We start from the raw sequence: 23,637 nt of genomic DNA on the forward strand, positions 1-23,637 counted from the left end.
TCTTAAGGAATGGTAATACTACCAGCAAGCTTTCCACAGCTGTGGGAAGCTTGCTAGAGTACTGCACAATGCCTGACCAGCTAATAGAGTTTTCGGGACAATCATGCAAGGGGCTTACCGCCACCTTTAACAGTTGGCTCAGTGCTGAGCAAGTGCTGAGGGTGTCGCTAGGCCTAACCTACTTTGAAGCCGTAGCTTTCGGAACTTCTAACTACCGATGATTGCAAAATGCATAATTTTGAGATCGTTTTATTTCTCATTTGCATCAACTCATGCGAGAAAGACAATAGGCTACTGTTCACAGCGTCTAGGCCTCGAAGCACGTGATGCAGTCAAGAGGTCTCGCATGCTGTGCAGCTGCGGCAGGACGCATGCTCGGAGTTGAACCTTTGTCCTATAGCAGCTGTTGTTCGTGCTACAGGTTGGATTGTCGTCGTTGCTTATGAAAAGTTAAATTTAAGGTACCAGTTTGTGCTACCGACCAGTGCTTTCTGTGAAAAACAAGTTGTAACTGATGTTTGTATCATTCGTGGCAGCAACGCACTTGGTCCAAGCAGTTCGCATGGCAGGTACCGTATTTACTCGCATAATGATTGCACCCCTGAATTTTGTCATCAAAATACGATTTTTTAAATTTCCCGTGTAATGATCGCACCCCGAACTTGCCGCAGCAATATGTCGTGTGCCAAGTCTAGCTAATAATTATCGTGCTTACCATCTGTCGAATGCTACGCGAATGACTCTTCAAGACAAACCAAGCGGTCTGCATGCAGCAAACATTCTTAGGCAGATGCCCCATTTCATTCCTTTCATCACTTTCGGCACTTGCATGACAAAAAAAAAAAGCTACAACCAAACTTGCCTTTATTATGTGTAGGCTTTATAATGGTTGTGGTCAACAACAACAACAACAACAAAGGCGCCTTTTGATTCTTCTTGTCTGCACTCGTGGGCACGCAACAAATCGCGAGTGGCAACGGTAGCAGCCACGTTTACACTGATACGTTAGAAGTGTACCCTATTCATACGCCGACGCTTGTAACGCAGCTAAGATATTCGCCCACCCTTAGCGAAAACGTGCCGTATTAGGATAGTAGTGAAGACAAATTCCACAGTTTCCGCAGCATGCCCGCCATGTGTTTCTACGTCACTGGCAGCTAAGCGCGCCCATCTGTTTCTGTTCCTTCAAAGTGGACATGGCTGCGTTATTGCCACAAACTTGCCGATATTTACGATATTATTCATTACTGATACGAAAGAAACTGTTTCAGTGCACGTAATGTACTCAGGAAAACAAAAGAAAAAAATCACGTTCGGTACGTTCGGCTTGCTCCGCTGGCCGCCATTTTTGTTTTGGTGCCCTGCACTACATACAGCGGCAGCCGCCTATTTGTTGACCTGTTGTCATCCCGCATGTTGTTGAATGAGAGAGCATGTTGTTGAACATGCTCTCAGGAATGGAGGAAGCCTAAAAGGAGTGAAGAAGAAACTAGGAATTGGCAAGAATCAAATGTATGCATTAAGAGACAAAGCCGGCAATATCATTACTAATATGGATGGAATAGTTCAAGTGGCTGAGGAGTTCTATAGAGATTTATACAGTACCAGTGGCATCCACGAGGATATTGAAAAAGAGAATAGTCTAGAGGAATTTGAAATTCCACAAGTAACGCCGGAAGAAGTAAAGAAAGCCTTGGGAGCTATGCAAAGGGGCAAGGCAGCTGGGGAGGATCAGGTAACAGCAGATTTGTTGAAGGATGGTGGGCACATTGTTCTAGAAAAACTGGCCACCCTGTGTACACAATGCCTCATGACCTCGAGCGCACCGGAATCTTGGCAGAATGCTAACATAATCCTAATCCCTAAGAAAGGGGACGCCAAAGACTTGAAAAATTATAAACTGATCAGCTTACTGTTCGTTGCCTACAAAATATTTACTAAGGTAATCGCATATAGAATCAGGAACACCTTAGACTTCTGTCAACCAAAAGACCAGGCAGGATTCCGTGAAGGCCACTCAACAATAGACCATGTTCACACTATCAATCAGGTGATAGAGAAATGTGTGGGACATAACCAACCCTTATACAGTATATAGCTTTCATTGATTACGAGAAAGCGTTTGATTCAGTCGAAACCTCAGCAGTCATGGAGGCATTACGGAATTGGGGTATAGACGAGCCGTATGTAAAAATACTGCAAGATATCTATAGCGGTTCCATAGCCACCGTAGTCCTCCATAAAGAAAGCAACAAAATCCCAATAAAGAAAGGTGTCAGGCAGGAAGATACGATCTCTCCAATGTTATTCACAGCGTGTTTACAGGAGGTATTCAGAGACCTGGATTAGGAAGAATTGGGGATAAGAGTTAATGGAGAATACCTTAGTAACTTGAGATTCGCTGATGATATTGCCTTGCTTAGTAACTCGGGGGACCAATTGCAATGCATGCTCACTGACCTGGAGAGGCAAAGCAGAAGGGCGGGTCTAAAAATTACTCTCCAGAAAACGAAAGTAATGTTTAACAGTCTCGGAAGAGAACAGCAGTTTACGATAGGTAGCGAGGCACTGGAAGTGGTAAGGGAATACATTTACTTAGGGCAGGTAGTGAAGGCGGATCCGGATCATGAGACTGAAATAATCAGAAGAATAAGAATGGGCTGGGGGGGTGCGTTCGGCAGGCATTCTCAGATCATGAACAGCAGGTTGCCATTATCCCTCAAGAGAAAAGTGTATAACAGCTGTGTCTTACCGGTACTCGCATACGGGGCAGAAATCTGGAGGCTTACGAAAAGGGTTCTACTTAAATTGAGGACGACGCGACGAGCTATGGAAAGAAGAATGATGGGTGTAACGTTAAGGGATAAGAAAAGAGCCGATTGGGTGAGGGAACAAACGCGAGTTAATGACATCTTAGTTGAAATCAAGAAAAAGAAATGGGCATGGGCAGGACATGTAATGAGGAGGGAAGATAACCGATAGTCATTAAGGGTTATGGACTGAATTCCAAGAAAAGGGAAGCGTAGCAGGGGGCGGCAGAAAGTTAGGTGGGCGGATGAGATTAAGAAGTTTGCAGGGACGACATGGCCACAATTAGTGCATAACCGGGGTAGTTGGAGAAGTATGGGAGAGGACTTTGCTCTGCAATGGGCATAACCAGGCTGCTGCTGCTGATGATGATGTCATCCCGCAGCAAACGCGGGATGAAACAAAAATATTTTCTCTTCGCGGGAAATTTAACCCGTGTAATGATTGCACCCCTGAATTTGCGTCAATTTTTTTTACAGAAAAGTGCGATCATTATGCGAGTAAATACGGTAGCTGGCTGCAATGGCAGAAATATCAGTTTAACCTATTTTTTTCACTGAGGGGAAAATCTTGTCATTGTGTAGGGTAGAGTTTATGCTCTTGTTCAGGGAAACTTCCATTTGTCGCCAGTTAAGGTTCAGAAATTGTCGGAAAAGATGTAACCGCACTGCTATAGCATGGTTGTATGATTACCGTTCACCTAGTGATTGATTGATATGCTCATCTAATAATTGATTTACTTTAATTTCTATTTTTAATAAATTTTTTGCAATCGCCTGCGGGTGCAATAATCAAACCGTGGTAACGCAAAGTTATGCTGTTTTAGAACATATTGCAGCCATTATTTTGGGTAGAACAGGCTTCAGATATAATAAACCTTCCTTGTTGAATTGTGGTAGTTTGTTGTAGTGAGTGTCAACTGTAATTTGTGACTGCCAGGTTAAGCCTGCGAAAATAGTATACGAGGCTGTCATATATTGTAGTATTAGCTTTAAGTGGGACAACTTTTTGAATCAGTGGAAAGACCCATTTAAGAACCCTGATTTGTTTTGAAGTTTTGTTCTTGTTCCATGTTCTCCATTCCTCTTTCGACTTTGCTGCAGCAGCCACCTGTGGGAGGACCACTACGGTTGTCAAGTGTGTCGTCTCAAGATTCTGGCTTCACTTCACAGGATACCCTGTTTTTGAGGCCTCCATCCCCTCGAGGGACCAATATAGCTGCCCAGGTGTGCTGAAAAATGTTTTTCTCATTTTAAACCATTACATAAATAAAATTTCATGATATATCACCATCTTTCGTGCATATTGATAAGTTCGAGCACAAATCTAAATGTGATACTTTTGATGGCTTGGAAAATAAAAAAATATACAGTAGAACCTCGCTGATACGTTCTCGTTACGTACGTATTTCCGGCACCAACATTCGCAGTTGAGAACACAAACAGTGACCCAATAGAGTTACGCTCATTTTTTACTGGTTCATGCATTCCCGGAAAACACGGTTTTGCGGCACCAACGTTCAGTACGTCGCCATACTGATCGTGTGGTATGTTTTCCGGATGCTAGATCCCATGTACTCAAGAAAATGTGCGAAACGTGTGCGATCGAGAACAATACACAGCTATCCGCCGCGGCATCTTCACCGCAATACTGCAATACTCGCCCACCTCGTCTCACGTGAAAACGCTGGCGCGCATACAGTTTCTCATTTCGGTACCGGCAAATCTTCTCTGGGGTCCGGGGTCGTCGCACAGGGCATTCACAGCTGTGACTGCCAATACTATTGCGATAAGTATCTTCGCCTATCTGTTTCGCAGTGCGTGGTGCCATCGGAAGCATAGCGCATGCTTTTAAGAGGCGATAACCGAAGAAACGCCACTGTTCCCTGCTGCAGGCTGCGATTGTATACGTTTTCCGGCGGCTAGATTCCATGTGAACAAGAAAAGGCGCACACATGATCGAGAACGTCTCACGTGACTACAACGCCACGTGCAGTTTTTTATTCCGGTACCAGCAAATCTCCGCCCGGGTCGTTGCATGCCACATTCACAGCTATCACCGCCAAACATATTGCAATAAGCATCTTCACCTATCGGTTTTACAGTGTGTGGTGCGTAGTGCCATTGGTAGTGTACTGCACGCTTTTAGTGGGCGATAATCCAAACACGCCGCCGCCGTTCTCTGCTGCAGGCTGCACTATGTGGGCGTCACATTTCGCTTCTCACGTTTCGCTTCGGTAGCCGCACTGAGCTTCAGGCACCACTCGTGCAACCATCCGCGCGACGCTTCATATTACGTTGATGTCATCATCAGTTGAGTCTCAAATTTTTTAGTTATTTGGATCGTATGTTTTTCCAGTTAGTAAGTCTTTCTCGCGTTTTTTTTTTTAAACGTATTGTAGTAGCTCCAACGGGGCGCGGGACCTATGGCATGAGGCCTAACGGCCTAGCTCGAAGGGCCGCAAAAGAAGAGCCGGACTGCTCAAGTTGGGGACCAGAAAAGCCTTAATCCGGTGAGGGGAAAAGAAATGCATCAGGGAACACTTACAGTGTTAGGCGCGGAGTGGTGCCAGCAGTCATAACCATACGAAATCAAAGCAGGATATTACATCACCTCTCCCTTGAAAGAAAAATGTGCCACACTCTCCTTGTGTAAGAAGCAAGAGTCATGACTTACAGAAGAATACAGGAGTGAAAGCATTCATAAAATGACTAAGGTTTGACTTATGACCACGTATCATTTATACATTTTTGTTGGCGTTGGCCTAATGGCAAAATAAATGCAATGGAAATGTGGTACACTACATGCTCTGTCTTATTAACTTGGAATGAGTTGAGACTAGAGATTCACATGTAAGCACCGTAACACAAGTTTTTGGTGATGACATCTTTATACAATAGAAAATTGAGGTACATGTACCTATCACTATTTTTTGAGCAGACATCTTCGGCATCCTAATTTTTAAAAGAAAGAAGCATACAATTGAAAGCACTGAAAATGAACACACGTTCATGAACACAATTGCACTGCAGTTCTGAAGAGTACCCGTCTTGGGAGGACAACGATGAGGTGCACACTTGCACATACACGTCATAGATGATAAAAGTTCGCTTAATACAAGCAAATGCAAACATCCATGTGCCCCCTTAGACAACACTGATGGGTGGCTCATTCGCTCCGAGCCTGACTCGAGACAGCTCTGTGGCTTTCATGGATTGAAGACTGTGCGTATAAGGCACTTTACACTGCAAGAATGTTGGGAAGTCCCCCCTTTTGAAGGATACAGCTTGTGTGCTATTTATCTAACAAACATGAAAGGAAAGACAGTTTTGGCTCAAAGCGCCGTAGAAGAAGAGCCGGACTGCTCGAGTCAGGGACCAGACAAAGAATGCGTTTATTTCGGTGAGGGGAAAGGAAATACATCAGGGCACACTTACAGCGTTAGGTGTGGAGTGGCGCCAGTGGTCATAACCATTCGAAACTGAAACAGGATATTACACGTATGAACGAGGTTCTGCTGTATTTTTATGATTATAATCTGAACTAAATAACCCAAGTCATGGCTATTGGCCTATAATATCTAAAATAGGCTACTTTATTGTGCAAATGACTGAAGTGATGCATGCTCATGCAGTACTGCCTGTGCATGGTGCCCTTGTGTACGTGCATCTTGTTAATATATTGTCTATTGTTTTATGTTAAGGCTTTCCAAGAGCACCATGATGCACTGCCCATTAGGGCCAGATGTTTGTGCGCTGGTGTGTAGCTTACAAAGTCTGCATGGATGCTTACTGTAATAGCAGATTGGGCAGTTGAACTCCGAAAATAAGTAGGGACTGCCTTATATATAATGCAGCAGTGGGACAGTTACATAATTATGAATTGTCAAGGTTTAGTTTTTCTGTGGTATGTAAATTTAGACACACTCTGCTGATTTTGTCAGTGCTCTTGGTTGCACTGCAACTGTCCTTTACTAGACTAACAGGAGCATTTCGGTAAGGATGCAGCACCGTGGTTCATTGCTGTTTTTCAGTCTGGTTTGTTGTACTACAGTAGACTTCTGTTAATTTGACTCCAGTTTATTCATTTTTTGGTTGCCGTATTTACCCAAATTTTATGTGCACCTTTTTTTTAAAAAGAAGAAAGGCTCCGAAAATTGCCTACACATTACAATCAGATATGAAACCAAAACCGCATTGGTGGCGTTGGCAACAGCCTACCACCTGAGCCGTCAGATGCAGTGCCATCGCCATCACAAAATGGTGACAGAGCACGTTTTTGCAAAGGTTGCTGTCAGTTAATTTTGTGCTTGACTACAGTCTAGAGTGGCGTCCTAGGTCATTGAAGATACAATAACTTTAGTGAGGTTTTGTGTGAGTGGGCACAGAATGCGTCACAGTAATCAGCCGCCAGCATTCCTGATGGTGTGCCAAGCTTGCTATCTGCGCAGGGTGCCATGAACGCTGTTAGCTGCATACTTTGACAAGTCCGATGCAGAGTCTTGCAAAAGTGGTACAGTCGAACCCGACTATATCGAACCCGACTATATCGAACCCGTTTACATCGAATTATTCTATATATCGAACAATTTCTGGACACGGTATAGTTACAATGAGTATAGATAGCAAAAATTACGCTTACATCGAACAAAAGTAGCAGCAACTCCCAATATATACAGTAAAAGCTCGTTAATTCGAACCGCAAGGGGAAGTCGCTTCAGTTCGAATTAATGAAAGTTCGAACTAACGAAAGTGAAGGAGAGCAACAGTACACTGCGATTTGGAAGCAGTAGGGCATGTTAGAAATTTGGCGAGTCAGAAAGTGATGGCGTGTGCCGCGGGCACACGCCATCTTCAAGTCGAAGCTCTGGGTCCGACTGTGCCACACCACCGACGTCCACCAAAACGAACGTTAGCCGAGGCTTAACACCATCACAATGAATCGCGACGGCCGATACCTCCTAAACTGAAAACAGAGGTGCACAACCGATGAAGACTGCCGAGACAAAGACGCTGAACATGTGAAGGTGGCGAAGGCCCTGATTCATTGGTTCTTGATTGCAAGTGCAGCTGTGACGTACTTGATTCGCTATGTTTTGGCGCTTTCCACATCTCCGCACAACATTAGCAGCTGTACAAGATTTGCAAAACCTCCGAGATTTGCAACGGGCAAGAAGTGTCGGATATTACGTAGAACGTAGAGGCGGCGGCCGCAGCTGCCTTCTGGTTGACACCGTGTCGGTTAGATTTTTTTCCGATTTCGCCTTCTCTCGCCGTTCTCTCCGTTTTGGAGGCAATACAGCCTTGTGTGTAGGCAGTAGGCGCGTTTCTCTGGCCGTGTGCCAGGCGAGCGTAGTTCGAATTATCTGTGAGGGAACCTTCTCGTGTTCGAATTAACTGACTTTTTTATACATAGACTTCTGTGGAGCTTGGCCGGACCAAATCGTACAGTTCGAATGATCCATAAATTCGAATTATTGAAGTTCGAATTAATGAGCTTTCACTGTATAACGTCAAGTGGCGAAAAAATTCCCCCAGAAGTTGGCTTTCCCTCGCGGTGGCGAAGAAATCCGATGGCGCGGCTCCATCCAACCACTCTCCCTACCATGACCGCGCTGCCTCGAACGAGCTGTCGACCCCCCTTCAAAAAATTATCCTGGCCCGCCCGCAGCACTTGCTCAGACAGCCAATCGGAAGCTCTTGTGCCCTTGTCATGCAAGATGGCGAAAGTGCGAGTTGTCTCGCTGCATGTCTGGTGCATTGTGGCTGGCGCTGAGCCGTGCTCCCGCAAGGGTTGCAAAAGATAGTGCCAGTGTTTCCTCCTTTCCCCCCGCAAGAACCACATCGCTCTTATTGTGTGTGCGCCTTGTGGGCCTTCTCCTGCAGTGTTGCCGTGATGAAGCGGCAGAATTCGCCTTTCGTTGTGAAGCTCGAAATCATAAATCGGGTCGAACGCAGTGAGAAGTTGGATGTCCCTGCAGTGTGAAAGATTCCGAGGAGCACTCTCAGCACAATTTTGAAGAATAAGGGGGAGATTAAGGCTAATGCGGCCAAACTCGCGACCTGATGCCCGTGGCACCCGACGCGTACGCACGGGCGTGTACGAGTGGTTGATCCGAAATTGCTTCATCCGTGCCGGCTTCCGCGTGCTTGGTGATGACTAAATTCTGATGAATGTGACGAAGCCGTTGCCGGTGTTGCAGAAGTTTGGAGCGAGCTGTGAGAATTTCCGGAAGCTGTTGACGAATCAACGGTGGACGGTGGACGAGCCCGAAAACTAAGACTACATTGCCGACATCGTACCGAGCACAAGTGAAAGTGGGCACAAAGAGGAAAGCAATGACGGTCCTTTGCCCACATCCTCCGAAGTGATTGGTGCGCTCGCACTAGTTGGGTGCTTCTGCGGGAATACGGAAAGTTGTGGTCTCAGCTGCTCCGACTCCTTAGACAATATGGAGAAGTGCGTGCATCGCAGGCAGCAAAATTGCCCAAGTAGAAGAAAATACAGGACTATTTCATGTGAAACTAAGCTAGTTTCATCAATAAAGTGATTTTATAAATGGTATGTGCTTTTATGACATCCAATTATTTAGCAGGCTTATATCGAATTATGCTCTATATCGAACTGATAGGCGTTTTTTTGTGAGTTCGATATAGCCAGGTTTGACTGTAGCAGTATCTAAAGTGATCATTGCAGAATACCGCCCCTGTGTGCTTGATATCTGTGGCCAATGACTTGCAGATGGTGATGACGATGCACTGCTTTCATTATGAAAGCTCAATAAAAAATAGAAGTCCTTTCTGTTAAGGTAAATTCTGCACATCTCATTTTTTATGATGGCTAATGTGGGGGACATGTTATATTTTTCTTTGATGAATTGGCTGCGTGTTATACAAGTGTCACAAGACACACTTTCAGTCGTGATTGGTTCCTTTACTTCAGCTACGGGAGGAAGCCAATTGTGGTCGACAATTTTGATCCAGATTGGGCTCAGTCACGATCGAAAGTGGTGGTGTGACACCGGCATTACTTTCAGGTGCACATTAATTTTCTTAATGTAGGTCCATAAAAATTGGGTGCACATTAGAATCGGGTAAATACGGTAATTCGATCCTGACTGAAGGTTCCCAACGACGTCCATGCATTTCTAAGGCCCAAACTTTCAGGATTTCAATCCTGAAAATTGCTTTCACCATATAATTCGAACTTGAGGGGTCTGCACGCATGCGCCTGACCCCATTATTGATCCAAATGGTGGCCATAATTGTGACCCCAATAGCAGCTGCACCTGTAATGGTGTTGCTTAGCTGACAGTGAACGCATTGAAGACATGTCATCTTCCTCTGAAAATGCAAATTTTCGTCCTACTTTCGGCGACAGATTTTGAAGTGAAAACAGCTCACAATGAATTATTACCGTTTTCACCCTGTTTTAATGCACGTCTTTCTTTTACAAGTGGTTTGTAAGTTTTCTGTGCATTACAGTTGAATAAGAAACCGAAATTGCATTCGCGGTATTATCAATGACCTGCCATTAGAGATAGTGTAATTGCCATTTCATCACAAGATGGTGGCTGAGAAGTTTTTGCGCAGGATGGCAATGATGACATGCCGCTTTCAGCCTTTAATTACAAAGGCTCATACAAAAGATACATTTTTTTACATGCTAAGGCGGCAGCAACAGAGTCGTGTCACATGTTTTCTGCACTCTGTAGGGTTACATGCGTCTCAGGACGAACTGGTGAAACGATTAGTCTAGACGTAGGCCACCATCCCACTCACAATGGTTGTAGAGTTGTTCAAGAAATGCGGAATATCAAACACTGTGAACTAAACAGAGCACAACATGCATACTGCAATAAAAGGCTGTTTGAGATTCACGACAATGGACATTAAGTGTATGCAAACTTCCATTCTGTGAAGGTAAAATCTACAGGTTTCATTGGATTTGGGATTGCCAGAATTGGAGGCATGCTACATTTTTTTGTATTACAAAATCTGGTACGCCTTGTTTTGTACTATAAACTTATAAAAACTATGTGTCTATTTTATTAAAGGGTGCATTAAAATCGGGAAAATACTTTCAAATGAAGCAGTGATGTGTTTAGACGTCTTCTTGTGTCTGTTCTTTTAATTTAGCCCACCTGGATACTTCAGTCCATTTTTTTATCTCGTCAAGCTGAAATTTATGGAAGTTGACTGAATATTTATTACCGCCACAGTTTTATTAGCCTGTAGTTGAAACAGTTAAGCACTCTACGGCAAATTTCCAACATTAGAGTTTACTTGTTTAACAGCCTAAGATCGGACTATCACCATTGCTGCTGCCACTAGTGATTGGACTTTTGCAGACATCATTGCTTAATGTGCTTTACTTTGAAGGGAGAGTGTCGAATGATGAATTTGTCTTCACAGTGGTTTTTGTCATGGGGAGGTGCAGGTGTCAGGAGGAGACACTGGAGCATCATCACTGCCAGGATGTGCTTCAAGTAGCCCTTCATCACCATTTCCTACTACACCCTCTGTGACTTCCACCTGGCCTAATTTGCAGGACAGCCTGCAATTTGAGCGGGCCATGAATTCAGTGTTGCGGTGCCAAAGACCACACACTATCTCTTCTGGTGAGGGCTTGTTGCTTGTTTGCTTCGAAGTGCAGTGTGGCAAACTTAGTATTTCATTAGGGGTATGCAAGTGTTTATAATTTTGAACATAAAGTGAAATTAAATTTAAACATTTGTGCACTGAAACCTCGTTAAACCGTAGTTGGCCGGAGCTCTGAAAAAGTACGTACTAAACGGTAGTACTGCTTAACCGAAATAGCGCAAGATCGCCCACTTACCTGTCAAAAAGTAACTCGGAGAGAGTGCGATGAAAGGGCAAAAACATGCACTATTTATTCGCTTCGTGTGACAAAAGTCTGTTCTTTTCGTTTGATGCTGCGGTGGCCTAGCAGCAGTGACAGCGGCCTCAAACTTACTGAAGCTGCGAGCCAGCTTTTCAGCCAGCCCTCTCTTCTTGACACACACTTGCATGGCAGATTCCTTGTTTGCATTGCATATTCTCCGTGCACGGGCATGGTAGCGCTGCAGAAGTCGCTGGGCACCTTTTTCATTGCGGGGTGCTGTTCTCATCTGGACAATTGCATTCATGAGACCGTCATAATGTGCAGCTTCTGCCACTGCCGATCCTAAATCGCCCGTGCTGTCGCTTTCCGTGTCGTCCTCATTACTGTCGTTAGGCGACACTTCGGCAACAGAAGCAATGATGACGAAAAGTCTAACCTTGTAGCCGATATCTTCTCGCAGTCACAGCAGCGCTGCCGAGCAACTTATTCGCATTCAAAATGCGACACACCGGAGTCAACAGTAGATCCCTGTCGCGTGCCATCGCCGACTTCTTCGTGCCACATTCGATAGCACGAAAGATGTTCAGTTTTTCTTCTATGCTGAGCATCTGGTGTTTTTTATCCGAGCTTCGGCACAACGCTGAAATGATGTTGACGTGGCTTCATGTGCAAACGCACAGGGCACTTGGAAGCCGTTGTTCGATCTCTGAGGCTTGTTCTTCTGACATGCCACCTGATGGGGGCGACGCATTGCCGTGGTTGCGCATTGAAAAGTGGAAACACTACTTGTTAACCAATACGTACGGAAATAAGCTGGTACGATTTATGCAGATACAAAACGCATTATGTTCAAGGGCCGCTTAGTCGGGGATTTGACTTTACTACTTTGAAGACGAAACTACTGTTTAAGCGGATATGGTTTAACGAGGTTTTACTTACTTGAAAACCATGCATTCGATAATATTTAAATGTTTGGTATAATGGAAACATATTTGCACCTGAAAATTCAAGAGTGTCTTTGTTAGCGCTAGCCTTTGTTTTTCATTAGCAAAGCTCATCAATCTAGCAGTACGGTGGTTTTGGACACACATAGTTCATTGTTTATTGCTGGCTGAGGGGCAACAGGTGCAGTTTTTGTTTGTTTCTGTATAAGCTGCGACTGTCGTCCTGATCCTGTAAAACTTTGTACACTCATACAATGGCATGTTGCACAACTAGGGTCAACCACTCTGGTAAAACTCGGTGCTTTGCAATGCAAGGGATTGTTGCACAGCCTGCTCCACCTTATCATTATTTTTCAAGTGACATCCCGAGAGTGTGACTTTCAATGCAGGGAACAGGTGCCCATTCATACCGGATTACAGCACATTCTTCCATTGGCGACCATATTGTCAGCACACATTGTCAGCACACATCTGTCTGCCATTGTGATTTGTACTCGAATAACCTGGGGCATGCCGGTCTTCTGCTACTCTCTCTTCATTGGCGCTCTCTGCATGCGTCATTTCACCTCCCCTGACACTTCATCCGCTGTGGAACCAGCAACATGCTTGGATTCTTGTGGCAATTGTTTTTCACCTGGTGTACCATCTTTCAAAAAAATGACAAGACTTGCTTTCGGAACATTCTTCGTATAATGACAACCAAAATTTTGGATGCCTTGCGATGTACTGCTTGATTTTTCAGACATGGTCCACCTGCATGATGCTGTTGAAATGGCAGCTTTGAAAAAAAATAGCCAATCCTGATGAAGGGGCGCTGGTTAGGCCTAACAACCTACTCATATTACTGTGATGGAAATTCGCTGATGGCTGGCATAGTTGCTGGCGACCATAGAGTTTCTAAATAAATACCCTAGAGGAAAATGTGGTGCTAGTGTCTATGGGGGTTCTCCTGAGCGTTGCCTCAACCTACATGGGAATGATGGGAAGTACAGGCTTTGGATTGACTTCGGTCTTTAGACTAGTGGCGTTTGCTTGCGGCACAGTAAACAAAGCTGTATTAAAATATTTTCGCGTAAAATCTAATTTTATTTCTTCAGTATTTTGATAACGCACAATGCATTACATAACCAAGGTGCCCTATTGTTATTATTCATATCCTAAGAAGCCAACAAACACTGACACCAAGGACAAGAACATAGGGGAAATTACTTGTGCTTAATAAATGAAATAAAGAAACGATAAATTAATGGAAATCAAAGTGGATGGAAGAACAACTTGCCGCAGGTGGGGAACGATCCCATGTGAAGGTTGTGGGACCCAAGAATCACACTCAAGAATTACCGCCGCTGCTCTACAGCATTACGTTTCATTCTGCTGCAGATGAAACATACACGGAACGGTATCACGTAATGTCACTGTCGGAAACTGACGGTACAGTGTGCAAACATACGGCTAGGCACGCTCACATAGTGTTAGCTGAAGTGAAGTCTGTGCAAGCTATGTGTGCACCAGGCAGAGATGACTTCACTTGGGCGAGTTCACTCCCATCTTTTGAGTCTTTTTTCTTTGGCATAAACAAATTTGTGGATGTACTATGTACTGCTTTTAAATGTAGGGGATTCCTCTTGTTGAATTCAATATTTAAGGCCAATTTACTTGTTTTTAATACAATATTTAAATATTAATTATTTTTGTCGGTTCCGGGACATTTGGTATTATATTGAGATTTCACTGTAAAGTGACTTGCATTCTGCTGTTTGTCAGCACAAGAGCGCAGAAAACGTGTTCACCTTTGTCCCGCCTTTTGTGTGTGTGTGTGTGTGTGTGTGTGTGTGTGCGCGTGTGCGTGCGTGCGTGCGTGCGTGCGTGTGTGCGTGTATGCATATGTCAGCAGCAAGCCAATTTCTATAACACTCTCTCAGTGGAGTTTGTGTGGTTTTGCTTTGCTTATTGTGCTTGGTGTCATATCTATCAAGGACAGATAAAATTGTTATGATGCTGCTGTGCCTATGCGTGTGTGAAACATAGGTAGGTGCTGTATTCTGAATTGATCACATTCGGGAGTATTGCTTCCACCGTACACTGATTGGCTTAGGTAATGGCCAGGCAGAATGCCCATTGCTCCAGCTAGGTGTCATGCCGTATAGTATGTCATGCAAAAGTAAAGTATTCCTGTAAGCGACACACCTGGAACATATAGCCTCAGTATTACCCATTTAGGTGTTAGAGCCTGTAATATAGATATTGGGCTACTATGGCCTTTTCTTATTTGCATCTTAGTGCCATACTAGAGTATCATAAATTGTGATTATGTAGCTAGTTTGTTGTGCACTGCATATTCCATGTCGTTTCTTCTCTTTTATTTAGCATATGAGCGATCGGGCCACCAGGCAAGACCTCTGATTACAGCGGAGACATTTCAACCCCTTGAAGGAGACTTACTGAGTGGCTCCAATCACAGTGGAAGTGCTGACACACTGACTTCAACATCAGGGGACAGCTCAGATGGCCTGGAGTTGGCAGCACAGTCTGCACTTGTAGGTGGTGCAAGGCCAAAGTCTCCCCAGACACCCACCAGAGGTCCTCGGCCACCAGTACCCATTAGGCATGTCTAGGCTGCCATTCACTCTATAAAAAAGCCCTACTGTCCCTTGAACCTGACTCGTGATTTTATCACCATGCAGGACCACATCAAACACCAGTACAGCACCATCTTTGCCTGAGAAGCCAGCTGTATTGAGGCAAGCAGCTTCAGCTGGGGCTGTGGCTACGTCATCAGATGCACAACTACTAAATCAAGGTAGGTTAATAAAGTGATACCTTAGGTGAGATAGTAATAGGGGGGCCTTCACAAGAGCACCTTTCTAGCAGTTATGAATGCTCTTGTTTGCTGATTGAAGAGTTGAAGATTGAAGTCAAGGTAACCTTTGCAGCAATATTGTTTAACCATGATTCAGAAAAAAAACTGTTTCAGTTATCAAATGATTGGTGCACTGTGAAGAATAAGAAACCAACCATTATAAGAGGCACGGTTTCATCTTCAGTAGAATGAAGCCATGCCTCCTGTTCAATAGATAATGCAAATCTCATGGTGTCACATGAGATTTGCATGTGTTATGTCACATGGCGCCGTAAATCTTGGACACTATGACTGTCTGTGCTTATCGCCCGCAGCTGGCACCTATAAATTACTTGCTCTCGCTTTCGCAATGTTGTCGTGCAGCATCATCGCAAGCAGCTGGACCCACCAATGCTATTGGCCGATTTCGTGTTCACAAGAGCATTCTCTGTAATCCATAATTGCTAATTTTGAGTTAAATAAATGAAACAAACGTCTCCAGTTTCAAAAAGACAGAAAAATAATTTGATCTTCACACTGCCGGTCTACAAATAACACTTATGCATAGCTGCGTCTGCTGTGCTTGGCCTCCAAAATAGTGGCAGCTTGCTGTGCAGGGTGGCATGATATTGTGCAGGGTGTCACAGTAAGCCCTTTCACCGCCACAGCACTCAACTTGCGGAGGGGCTTTGCCCTCGTGACTTCTCCTCTGTGTAGCTTCCAGTGTGCTAACGGAGGCAAAAGGAGAGAGGAAGGTGGGTATTGGTGTGATAACTCCACTTATAGTGAAGCATCTGAAAAATTTTTGCTGCATGAGATTCTTGAGGCAACATCCTGTGTTAGTGAGGCCATTCCATGATTAGTTAGAAAGATGTTTCAAGGCCCGTTTAACCCTTTGGGGGTCAATACAATAAATATACGACCCTGCGAACAATTCCCAGATGGTCAATGCCATACATTTACGGCACCGTCTGCATGTTTGAAAAACGCACCAATTTTTCAACTCTTTGTTGCCCACCAAGTACTGCCATCCCTTGGGGATACAAGTAATTTTCTTTTCTCGTCCGTAATCTATTGGTTGTCATTCCGCTTCTTTATGCTGGCGTTTCGGCAACTGCTTGCACATCTGCGCATGTGAAAGTGCGCGGCAGTTAGTTTTGTTTCATATTGTGGGCCCCGTAGGGCCGTCTGCGTCAGCAGTCGTTTGGTGTGTGGCGACACCACAGACCCAAGCACGAATTCCCGTGCTTAACTGTGCATGACTTACCTGTGTCCGGGGAAAAGGGGACCCTGGGGGTTTAGCTGATGGGGGGAATTTGGACCTTTACGGCCCCTCGGCGGAGGTAGCAATGCCCCGTTGACCTCGGCTTCACGTAGACAGCACCCCCAGACTGACCCACGTGGGGAAATTGGTAGTTGCCTTTTCCTGTCTCCCTCCCGCTCCAACCTTTGTCTTTCTCTCTCTCACTTTCCATCTCTCCTTTCTCCACTTCATTTTACTTCCAATTTTCCAGGCAGCAAGGGTTAACCTCGTGTAGTTTATCCAACCTTGGCTTTATTATATTTGGTTATAGTACCGTAGCTATGTACAGCTGCCGTCTGCGTTTCCTTTGAGTCTCGTAGCGTCCCCTTGTTGGGCTCGGTGGCGGGTGGCTGGCATAGCCGCCGAAATTGAGCAACTATTTATGGATTTATCGTCCTTCCCAAGTATACGTGATTGCCCCCATACCAAAAGAAGGCTCACCAAAGAAATGTTGCTAGCTTTTTGGCCAACGCAAAGAAAGCGTCCCATGATTTCATGTCATTCATAGTGAAAACTCTGTAAAGACCGTTAGAATGATTTCAACTTTAACTGTTGCGAGAAGGCTCACCAAAACTATTGGTCCCTGCTACAAAGTTACAAAGATGGCAAGCGGCGACCTCCTGCTTGAGGTCCTCAATAAACAACATAACAAGCTCCCAAATCTTGTCTCATTCGGTGGTCTGAACCTCAGTGACTGCGCATCGATCCACGAACACAAGCAAAGGAGTGATTTCTGACGATGATCTCTTGAACCTGACCGAGAAAGAACTCCTAGAGGGCTGGAAGAAACAAAATGTTAGCATAGTAAAAAGAATCGTAATCAAACGGGAAAACAAATAAATTCCAACTAAACATCTGAATGTCACCTTTGTGTTCAGTGTGCTGCAAGAAACGTGAAAAACAGGATACATGAAAGTCCGAGTTCAACCATACATTTCGAACCCTCGGAGATGTTTCAAGTGTCAGAGGTATGGCCACGATTCACAAAGCTGCCGGGGCCGAGAAACCTGTGCGAAGTGTGTTGTCCATGATCATTCTTCAGATGACTGTAATGGTGCACTCCACTGTTCAAATTGTGGTGGTGGACACGCAGTTTACTGTAGAGCTTGCCCTGTGTGGCTTAAAGAAAAATATATAGTTGCATTGAAAGTAAAGGAAGACATTTCCTTCCAGGAAGTTCGAAAGCGCGTATCATTTCTTCATACCGCAAGGTATGCTGATGCAATGAATAAGGGCGCCACGCCGCAGCAGACTCTGGCATCTATGCCCAATCCACGAAGAGTACGGCCACGACCGTACCACCAGCACCCCGGCAACAGCAGCCAGTGCTGCATCGGCATCCCTGAAAAAAGGCCCTTCGCACTCTGGGTTGATGGCCTCAAAGGTTTCGTCTCTTCAGGCGAGGCCCACCTGAAAACACCCCGATCGTGTGAGTGGAAGTGCAGCAGCTCCCAGGAGTAGATGGACACAACCCCAAGCCAGACGGTACATCCAGCACCATGGGAGTGGCGCGATTCTCGCGACTGCTCTAAGAAAGACAAAGCCCAGATCATGGGGCCTTGAAAGGCTTCTGTAAGCCAACTTGACTCCTCTCGACACACAGCACAAAAACACAGACACTAGGGATAGACAGATATTAAGTTGGAATGTGAGAGGTCTTATCCACAACCTCTATGACATTAAAGAACTTTTGCACAAATACAATCCAAAGGTGCCGTGTGCTCAGAAGACACATCTTAAGTCTACACAAACACACTTTCTCTGGCACTACGCTATTTTCCGGAAAAATCGAGATGATGCTGTTGCATCATGTGGTGGTGTAGCTATAATAGTCGACAGAGGCACTGCCTGTTGGCAACTGCAACTGTGAACTCCTCTTGAAGCAGTTGCTATCAAAGCAGTGCTATTCAATAAACTAGTCACCGTCACATCTTTATAGTCATCATCATCATTATCCTGGGTACGCCCAGTGCCTCTCCCATACTTCTCCAACTACCCTGGTCATGTACTAGTTGTGGCCATGTCGTCCCTGTCAACTTCCTAATCTCATCTGCCCACCTAACTTTCTGCCGCCCCCTGCTACGTTTCCCTTCCCCTGAAATCCAGTCCGTAACCCTAATTGACCATCGCTTATCTTCCCTCCTCATTGCATGTCCTGCCCATGCCCATTTCTTTTTCTTGACTTCAACTAAGATGTCATTAACTCGCGTTTGTTCCCTCACCCAATCGGCTCTTTTCTTATCCCTTAACGTTACACCCATCATTCTTCTTTCCATAGCTCGTTGCGTCGTCCTCAATTTAAGTAGAACCCTTTTCGTAAGCCTCCAGGTTTCTGCCCCGTATGCGAGTACCGGTAAGACACAGCTGTTATACACTTTTCTCTTGAGGGATAATGGCAACCTGCTGTTCATGATCTGAGAATGCCTGCCGAACGCACCCCCCCAGCCCATTCTTATTCTTCTGATTATTTCAGTCTCATGATCCGGATCCGCCTTCACTACCTGCCCTAAGTAAATGTATTCCCTTATCACTTCCAGTGCCTCGCTACCTATCATAAACTGCTGTTCTCTTCCGAGACTGTTAAACATTACTTTCGTTTTCTGGAGAGTAATTTTTAGACCCGCCCTTCTGCTTTGCCTCTCCAGGTCAGTGAGCATGCATTGCAATTGGTCCCCCGAGTTACTAAGCAAGGCAATATCATCAGCGAATCTCAAGTCACGCAACCCGAAGTAGGAGAAGAAACGGCCATCGCTTTGGCCTACGCGGCTACCAATGCACACTGCATCATCAGCGACTCAAAAACGGCCATTCGTAACTACGCAAGAGGACTAATAGCACCCCAAGCGCAGAGGATTCTCTCTGGGACTCCTCCCTCAAGGCAACGCCGCGTGCAGATCATCTGGGCCCCTGGTCACTCGGGTCTGGCTGGAAACGAAGCCGCACACGATGCCGCCCGAGCTTTCGCACACCAGGCGCATCATCCTTCTCCTGCGTCTTCCGATCCCGACCAGCCCTCTGTTTTGCATCGCGGTCACGCGCGGGACCGAATGGTCACGTTCGGAGAAATTCTACTGCACTACCGCAGAGAGCGGTTACGCTACCCCCCAGCACACAAATCACTGACTAAGTCTCAATCCACCACTTGGCGACTCCTTCAAACACGAACTTTTCCGAACCCCGTGCTTTACAACCGCATGTACCCCGACGCATACTCACCACTCTGCAAAGCGTGCAAAGCCCGCGCCGACCTCAATCATATTATTTGGCAATGCCCCAAAGCCTCACCCACCAACACCTCCCGCACTAACACACGCATCATTAGTACGGCCGAGCAGTGGGAGACATTGCTGCTCAGCTTAGACCCAGAGGAGCAGCTCTGGGCCGTCCGGATGGCCGAAGACGCTGCCAGAAAGCAAGAACTGGCCGCCGTCTGAGGAAGGGGGGGATTGGGGGTTAGTCTCCCGACCCTCGCCACCCCTTAACCCCATCAAGGACACAATAAAGTTTTATCTCTCTCTCTCTCAAGTTACTAAGGTATTCTCCATTAACTCTTATCCCCAATTCTTCCCAATCCAGGTCTCTGAATACCTCCTGTAAACACGCTGTGAATAACATTGGAGAGATCGTATCTCCCTGCCTGACACCTTTCTTTATTGGGATTTTGTTGCTTTCTTTATGGAGGACTACGGTGGCTATGGAACCGCTATAGATATCTTGCAGTATTTTTACATACGGCTCGTCTATACCCCAATTCCGTAATGCCTCCATGACTGCTGAGGTTTCGACTGAATCAAACGCTTTCTCGTAATCAATGAAAGCTATATATAAGGGTTGGTTATATTCCGCACATTTGTCTATCACCTGATTGATAGTGTGAACATGGTCTATTGTTGAGTGGCCTTCACGGAATCCTGCCTGGTCTTTTGGTTGACAGAAGTCTAAGGTGTTCCTGATTCTATATGCGATTACCTTAGTAAACATATTGTAGGCAACGAACAGTAAGCTGATCAGTTTATAATTTTTCAAGTCTTTGGCATCCCCTTTCTTAGGGATTAGGATTATGTTAGCGTTCTGCCAAGATTCCGGTGCGCTCGAGGTCATGAGGCATTGTGTACACAGGGTGGCCAGTTTTTCTAGTTCTACTTACAATTTAAGTAGAACCCTTTTCGTAAGCCTTCAGGTTTCTGCCCCATACGTGAGTACTGGTAAGACACAGCTGTTATACACTTTTCTCTTGAGGGATAATGGCAACCTGCTGTTCATGATCTGAGAATGCCTGTCGAACGCACCCCAGCCCACTCTTGTTCTTCTGATTATTTCAGTCTCCGGATCCGCAGTCACTAGCTGCCCTAAATAGATGTATTCCCTTACCATTTCCAGTGCCTCGCTACCTATCGTAAACTGCTGTTCTCTTCTGAGACTTTTAACCATTACTTTAGTTTTCTGGAGATTAATTTTTAGACCCGCCCTAGACCTACACAGAGCACCGGGATCGCATCACTGTCGCGCCGATCCCACGAAACGTCCATCCAGAACACAACGTGGGAAGACTTCAGGTGCGCGTGAAGGCTCTCCTGGAAAAGGCTCGTGAACGGGTTCGCAGAACAGTTTCGTAGACGCAGCGCGCTACGCCGATGGACAGCCCTTCACTGTAGTTAGCGTAAATCATGAAAGCCAAATAACGAACGCAATCTCGATTCGGACGACGTCCTCTGAAATCGCAGAGCAGGCTGCAATAGCGATGGCCTTATTGGACAACAAGAGGACATCAATCTACAGTGACTCGATAGCAGCTGTTAGGGCATTTGCCAAAGGAACCATATCCGAGCTGGCCCTAGGGATATTGGGAAGCAAAGAGATCAAGCCACACACGTTAATCTGGTTTCCAGCCCACATGGGACAGATCGAGGGTGTCCCGCCCAACCTCAATGAGTCTGCACACGGAGCTGCGCGAGGGATCATCAACCGTGCAGCTACCGGGCAGCGTGACGCTGGGGGTACTGACAATCGGGACTCTCGTTCCTTGTACACCGAAATTACTAAGCACTTTTACTTGGCTCGGAGGATCTACCCCCTCCCACATTGCAAACTCAATAGACCTCAGGCTTTGACACTAAGGCTTCTACAGACGGGGGCATGCCCAAACCCCTACTTCTTCACAAGATGTACCCCGAAATTCAGACGACAAATGCATTTGCACTATGCAATGACTTAGCGAACTTACCTCACATGCTCTGGCGATGCCCCGCGTTACGCGGCGATGAAAGTAACACTTCTTCACGCTGGGATGCTGTCCTACACAGCCCCAACCTCGAAGAACAGTTATGGGCTGTCCAACGGGCCCGTGACGCAGCGGAGAGGCTCGGCCTCTCTGTTTCGACGTGGGAGCGGCCCGCTGCGCGCTAGGGCGTGCCCTAAAGGACCCTAATAAAGTTTTTCATCCATCCATCCATCCATCCATCCGCCCTTATGCTTTGCCTCTCCAGGTCAGTGAGCATGCATTGCAATTGGTCCCCTGAGTTACTAAGCAAGGCAATATCATCAGCGAATCACAAGTTACTAAGGTATTCTCCATAAACTCTTATCCCCAATTCTTCCCAATCCAGGTCTCTGAATACCTCCTGTAAACACGCTGTGAATAACATTGGAGAGATCGTATCTCCCTGCCTGACACCTTTCTTTATTGGGATTTTGTTGTTTTCTTTATGGAGGACTACGGTGGCTATGGAACCGCTATAGATATCTTGCAGTATTTTTACATACGGCTTGTCTATACCCCAATTCCGTAATGCCTCCATGACTGCTGAGGTTTCGACTGAATCAAACGCTTTCTCGTAATCAATGAAAGCTATATACTGTATAAGGGTTGGTTATGTCCCACACATTTCTCTATAACCTGATTGATAGTGTGAATATGGTCTATTGTTGAGTGGCCTTTACAGAATCTAGCCTGGTCCTTTGGTTGACAGAAGTCTAAGGTGTTCTTGATTCTATTTGCGATTACCTTAGTAAATACTTTGTAGGCAACGGACAGTAAGCTGATCGGTCTATAATTTTTCAAGTTCTCTCCCCCTAGCACGCTTCTCCTTCTCTACCCTTTCCATGGCTGCACATGGCTGTCTGTCTATGGCAAATGCAAAGACAGAGAGCCCAGATGGTTGGTGTTGTGATGCACGGTGTTCCCCCAGATTTAGACGGTCTTGTAATCTCAAGGTTCCGAGATATGGTATGAGTGGTGTGAAGCAAGACGTTTGCCTAAAATAACATGGATACTGCATTGATGTGACGGTTGAACATAGTGCACTGAAATCTAGCACAAAAAAAGGAGAGCTTTTTTACTACTACTTCTGCTTTTTTTTCGTTTTGAGCGAGCAACCTGGTTTCGGTACACAAATTTCTTATGTGTGAAAATTGCAACGATATTGTGTAGACCAGATGTATGAACATTCTTTGAACAATAGCAGATGCGACTATCATGTGAAGGAGCACAGCACATTGTCATGTACTAAAAGCTTTATGCACCACTAAAAATAGGAAAATTGTTTCGCCGTTTGTGCATGCCACCTATGCTTATATGTATGCCACCTGTGCTTGATCTTAATATTTCTCAGCTGAGCATTCGCTGTAGTATTTTGCAGTGAAAGTTCCAAGTTGACAATTATCCCTTCGAGTGTCAAATTTTTTCCAGAAATGTGTCCCCCCAGCCCGTGATCGAATTTTTTTATTGTGCATTTAAATTCTTCAGAGTGACTTATTTTGAGAAAGAAATAAGCAAATAACTTTTAAGTGGAATAAAGTGGGAAATTTTTTTTTAGAATTTGCAGTATTATAATACATGGCATGTTAAATACATGAATAAGCTATCATAATTTCTTTTACAAATGTAATAAAATTTAGAC

General features: G+C 45.3%; 2 protein-coding genes across 4 annotated transcripts in view; both read left to right on the forward strand.

The window, feature by feature from the left end:
* Positions 1-23,637, forward strand: part of LOC139052458 (protein MTSS 1-like) — a 118,777-nt gene that overhangs the window by 63,318 nt on the left and 31,822 nt on the right. For 2 of the 3 annotated variants that reach the window (XR_011509918.1, XM_070529575.1), the window contains exons 10-13: positions 3,912-4,034; positions 11,248-11,428; positions 14,964-15,201; positions 15,281-15,396. Coding sequence is in view for 2 of the 3 variants with exons in the window: in XM_070529575.1 (XP_070385676.1) it covers positions 3,912-4,034; positions 11,248-11,428; positions 14,964-15,201; positions 15,281-15,396 (658 nt within the window). In the remaining variant the exon portion in view is untranslated. The remainder of the gene's footprint in view (positions 1-3,911; positions 4,035-11,247; positions 11,429-14,963; positions 15,202-15,280; positions 15,397-23,637) is intronic. The other variant, XM_070529582.1, reaches the window with a different exon arrangement.
* LOC139052469 (U-scoloptoxin(01)-Cw1a-like) overlaps positions 475-23,637 on the forward strand; it is a 328,466-nt gene continuing 305,303 nt past the window's right edge. Inside the window, exon 1 of the mRNA XM_070529594.1 lies at positions 475-486. The gene's annotated coding sequence lies outside the window, so the exon portion shown is untranslated. The remainder of the gene's footprint in view (positions 487-23,637) is intronic.

The sequence above is a fragment of the Dermacentor albipictus genome, chromosome 1 (genome assembly GCF_038994185.2).
Source record: "Dermacentor albipictus isolate Rhodes 1998 colony chromosome 1, USDA_Dalb.pri_finalv2, whole genome shotgun sequence".
NCBI lineage: Eukaryota > Metazoa > Arthropoda > Arachnida > Ixodida > Ixodidae > Dermacentor > Dermacentor albipictus.